This window comes from Mastigoproctus giganteus, chromosome 4, assembly GCF_048544385.1.
Source record: "Mastigoproctus giganteus isolate SK-2022 chromosome 4, ASM4854438v1, whole genome shotgun sequence".
Lineage (NCBI taxonomy): Eukaryota > Metazoa > Arthropoda > Arachnida > Uropygi > Thelyphonidae > Mastigoproctus > Mastigoproctus giganteus.
In genome coordinates, this window is record NC_143578.1 from 10,694,177 (window position 1) to 10,699,591 (window position 5,415).

The 5,415-nt window shown below is 38.9% G+C and overlaps 1 protein-coding gene across 1 annotated transcript; it reads right to left on the minus strand.

Moving 5' to 3' along the window:
- Positions 1 to 3,171: 3,171 nt before the first annotated feature.
- LOC150086395 (patatin-like phospholipase domain-containing protein 2) lies at positions 3,172 to 5,190 on the minus strand. Its single transcript, XM_090371299.1, has one exon. The coding sequence runs from the start codon at positions 5,188 to 5,190 to the stop codon at positions 3,172 to 3,174; it is 2,019 nt and encodes a 672-aa protein (XP_090227425.1).
- Positions 5,191 to 5,415: the final 225 nt, after the last annotated feature.

The window sequence follows — 5,415 nt, forward strand, 5'->3', positions numbered from 1 at the left end:
CGACTTTTTATTTCCTTCTATAACGGAAATGGCTTCAATGTGATTTTATTATATTTTCTTATAACAAAATATAAGGAAATAATATTGTACCAACCAGCAAATTGTTTAAATATAAATTGAATCTTTGAATATAAGTTTAATCTGAGAATTCAAACTCGTTTTCTGATTAAAGTTATTTATTTTTTAAACATCTCGCTGGTAGCCACAGTATTATTTCATCATGAACATAACAGGCGCTCAGGGCCTTTTTCCTAATAAGAAAAATATATTTTCGTTAGATTAGAACGACTGTGGTTAAATCCAAAACTCTAAAAATATATTTAGGTTTAATTTGATTTTTATTTTATACAGAAACATATTTAATAATAGGAAGGGGGCGCTGTTCTCTGCCTTCTAAAAATCATTAAATATTTAGACTTGAATATCGCAAAGGATTACTCTTTCTTTATGAATAAGGTCGACATTGTGTTTTCCCTTTTTTTAAATGCTGGGTAAGTTTTGATGAGAAGTTTGTTTTTAAGTTTTGATAATTTTTGAGAATGAACTGAAAAGGAACTGATTAAAAAAAAAAGAAAAGAAAAGAAATATTTTATTTATGAAACTAAGACTGTGAGTATTGAAATGTTTAAGGCGAATCTTACCTGACATCTCCAGTACCAAGATAGCAAGTCATCGTCGTTTAGATGATGACTTGCCATCCTTTTAAATGACAGGCCGTTGGACTTGAAGCCGGGCAGTCGCAGATGGAGGTGGCACATTGGCTTAATGCGTCAGGCAGTATCATCTCGGCACTATGGAAGAAGTTTCAGGAGGCAGAAACCATTACAAGAAGAGCTGGCCAAGGTCGCCCGAGGGCTACGTCAACCATAATATACCCTATCTGACGCTTGTCATCAATTGTTTCATGAGGTTCCTGTGGCCACAGGTTCAAGCAATTCAACCGGACTGTGTTAAAAAAGCTCAGTTGAAGTGGACTCCACTTAAGGAAGCCGATGGTTTGTATCCCATTAACCCCAAACCAATGCAGAGTTCGTTGAAACTGGTGCCATGATTTCGAGCCCTGACAAATGGAGTACAGTTCTGTTCTCTGAGTCCCATTTTAGCCTATAAACAGATTCTAGACATTATTTCATCTGTAAACAAGGAATGCAGAACCATCCCTCCAACATCAGAGAAAGGAGCACTTATGGTGAGCCGGTGGGGGCGGAATAATGATTAAAGGCCGCACCCCTCTTCATGTTTTTGATAGGGGTATCATAACTGCGCAGAGGTACCGAGAACAGATCCTCGATTCGGCTTTTTAAGCGTGTGTTTGGCCCAAAATTTCTTTTCATCAATGATAACGCCACTGCACATGGAGTTCAAGTGGTAGAGGAATATCTTGAAACTGAAAAATCCAACGATTGCCGTGTCCGGCACGATCACAGACTTAAATCCGATCGGCCATATGTCGGATGCTACTGGGCGTGCAATGCGATGGTCACTTGGTGAGCTAAGGTCTGCGCTGGTGGAAGAAAGGGATTTGTTGCTACAGAGTCTATAGACACCCTAATATCGACCATGGTTCACCTCTGTCAGGGCTGTTTAGCCGTTGGAGGGGATCATACGCCGTACTGATGTCAAGTGACTATATTTTCGAGGATCTTGATTCGACTTCTGTAAGGTGACAATTTTTTGGTAATTCTTATACAACCCCTATAAATGTCCCTTATATATTTCCGAAGTTTATCGCGTTTTCCTCATTTCATTGTTAATCTACGGTACACCACCATATCAAATTTTGTTCCTCTTCACTGCAAGCTGCAGGAGTTCCACCACCACTTTTTCTACGTGTTCTGTTAATTTTTCCGAGCAGTGTTGCATCTTTATAATTTTAGTATTTTTTTCATTTCATTGTTTTGTTTTGTTTTGCTTTTAAATTCCCAACTTATATATTTTAGTTTCAGTTCTTTTATTTGCATCTTGGCAGTGGTAATAAACCTAAAGTAACAAACCTGTTGGATATCACTGTACATCTAGTGTTACAAGTTTTTGTTTATACAATATTGGAGAAAATATAAATTATTGTTACATATACATATAATACAAGTAGGATTAAAGCGTGTTTGAACATTAAAAGTAGAACAACTTAGGATTAAGTGCAGAAGAAGACAGAACGTGCTGGAACAACTTTTAAAAACAGATTCAGCAGTGGCTGTGTACTTGAGACTAGGAGTACTTGAGGGAGTTTAGTTTGGAGAAAGCCCTTTCCAATGCTTTTTCCAGTTACTGTAGTGGTCAATAATCAGCAGTTCAGCTAGGTAGCAGATTCCACCGGGTACTGTACCGTCCTGCATCGGGTTGTGTACCCGCGGGCTACCAACAATCGGATTTCAAGTAATTTTTCGGTTCATGGTTGGGTGCGGTCCCAGTTCTTATAAATAATTCATTGCCACACGGCACCGAAAGATTAGAATTAAAAGATTCAACAGAAAGAAAAATGAGAAAGGCAGACGGTCTGTTTGAGGTGGAAGATTCAACCAACAAAAATGTTGAACCTCCACATGGCGAAATCCAAAATTACATATCACAATGAATTTCACATCTTGCAGCTATGGCTGGTTTCATCTTTGCCATCCCTGTCAGCAGTGTAGCCAGTGAGATTTTTCTGTAGTTGAATTTCTAATCTAAGAAGAAATACAAATTTGCCTGTTTTGTTGGATGAAAAACTTGGGTTTCTGAGAATAAAAAAAAACAAACAAAAAATCGCCATCCTTGCCTGAGACCGATGACTCAGCCAGGGAACCAAAAAAAGCCCATCGCGTCATTGACCGTTTCGAACCACAGTCTTTTTCACCCAACTTGGGGAGGACGGTGCTTATAGCCACTGTTCTACCCTCTCGGATGGTAACAGATATAGAGAGATAAATAGTAACATAATGAGGTGTAAGAAATATAATATAACATAAACAAAAGAATATGCAATATCAATAAAACATACTCTGCAAATAATAAAGTAACAAAAGAGTCAATATGCAAATACCATTCTGATAGTAGTTTAATACGATGTTTAATATACAATAAATATATTTTAAATATTGAATTACTTACTTAATAGAGCTCAAAGTGGGTTACAATATTTTTAAAACTATTCACAATTGAAACATTTTTAAAATTTTTTAAACAAGGAGTTTACATCTCCACTGACTCATTTTCATCTGTCTGATTTGTTTGTTCTAACTCGTTGACCCGTAACAAAAGATTTGCCTTCTCCTCAGGATTCTCAAAGATGCTTTCTTTCTCTAGCAACGGTGACCCATATTCGAAGGGAGTTTCCGATAGATCGGTTGCCCACTCGGTGTCCCACTCTAAATTGGAAACCGCTTCCTTTTCATCCTGGGGCAACAATACGCTGATATCGTCCTCACTAATGTTGAATATTTCAGTCACTTGTACTCGATTGTTTTCATCTGTGTAGTAAAAAGCCATCACCGCATCATTAGAAGCACTTACATCAAGGAGCTTCTCAAAGGTGTCTGTATTTTGAGAGTCAATGTTAGTGTGGTAACTCCCAATGTAATCTCGTTGCCAGTTAAGAGCTCTGCTGGTAATGTCTAATACATTTTGAAGCTGGCTGTTATTATCTTTACGTAGTGATTTCAATGCATCTTCAAGTGTCACATTTTCTTTTTCTGGAGTTTTAAAAGTTGGAGTTAGACCCATTGTAAAATCAAACCGTAGATTTCCAAGCACTCTTTCTGGACCGTTGCTTTCATCGAGAGACCTGCCACGCTCAGGAAGACTGTAAGGTACTTGACCAAATCCAGCATAAGACTTTCGTTGTAATCTAGGTGGTGGTGAGAATTTTCTGGGATCTGGAGACAAAAGCCCATCAACTATGTCTTCATGGATCACATCATCATCAGGGGTAGTAGCTGCTTTCGGTGAACTTGATGTTTCACTCTCATTATAATTGAATTCTGTCACTGAAAGTTGACAGGAGAATACTGCTGTGTATTGAGGTTGTTCATTGAAGATTTTTCTCAAAATAGTTTTTGGGAAAGCCAATAGTGATTGAAGACTATTCTTTAGTCTCTGGTGGACTACATCGACCAATCCCCATAGACTATACGTAATGGAAATGGCTGTTTCGATAGGTATGACATACGACACTGTGGATAGCAGTTTTTCTTGTATGTGTTCCGAAAATTCACTGATTATCCCTTTTTTATCTTGTTTGCAGACCTCTTGTATTGCAGTAGCTACAGATTCTGGAAGGCTGTCCATGAGTGCTGTTTGCAATCTGTAGCGACAATCTGAGCAGCCGTCATAAATATGGTTGCTTGGTAGATAGCTCTTCTGAGGTTCTGGTTTTTTTTCTTCGAGAGACTCCTTATCTGAAAAATATATACTGGAGTGGACAGCTAAGCATCTTTTACACGATATGAGATTATTTCTTTGGAGAAATTTTAAAGTGTCATCAAATCCTTGCTGACACATTTTGCTTAAAATTTCTGGATGGGGAGGAAACAGCACACGTGCGAATCGATAGAGATTTCCAGAAGTTAACGCAATGCTCGTATTTGAGAAATCGATTTGCACAATGTTCAAACCCTTGTCTTGTGGACAGATATCACTCTCGCCAGAAAATGGGGAGACAGTCACTGTGTTCTCATCTAGCACAGGCAAGTTGTTGCTGAATCCGCCGTCAATGTATCCTATACCATGAAATTTGGGTGGTGCGAATCCTGCATACACAGGAATAAAACAACTGCAGATTAAAGCTTGGATAAGGTCCTCCCTGCTGTCAAATCTACTCAATAGAACATTTTGGCCATCTGAAACTCTCGTGACAGAAACGTAGAGTCGTCCATTAGCACGTAAATGAGCATCGTGAGGCAGCATACGACGAAGACCGGACTGGACTATATGAACTAAATGAAAACTTGGCTGAAAAGGTCCTAGAGTTCCCTCTCGAGCTTTTACTGCTACCCTTAAAATCTCGCTGGTCACTTCGCCAAGAGGTATTCCCGTCATCAGAGCACATGCCGCCAGAGAACCAGCAGAAGCCCCAGCAATCTTGTTTACCACAATATGAGGAGCATATTCCTTGATACAGCTGGCTACTCCCACATGATAAATTCCCAGAAATCCACACCCCGAGAATGACAAATTCACTTTCTCAGGGTACGGCTCTGATGTCCGGCTCATATCTAATGTTTAGACTGCACCCTTTCGAAATTTTAATTACACTCCCTAAAAAAAGTTGCACAAAGACACCAGAAATACACTGTTTAACACGACCACAGCGATCTACTCCTGCGGTAACGAAGTTTGTATTTCATCACAGATACACACACAACACGAGTCACAAGATTATCACCGATATGGCACTGACTCAACATGATTAAGGATCATGACATCACTGGAATTTCA

Coding starts and splice junctions, on each gene's coding strand:
- LOC150086395 (XM_090371299.1), bottom strand. CDS start 5,190: ATGAGCCGGACATCAGAGCCGTACCCTGAGAAAGTGAATTTGTCATTC.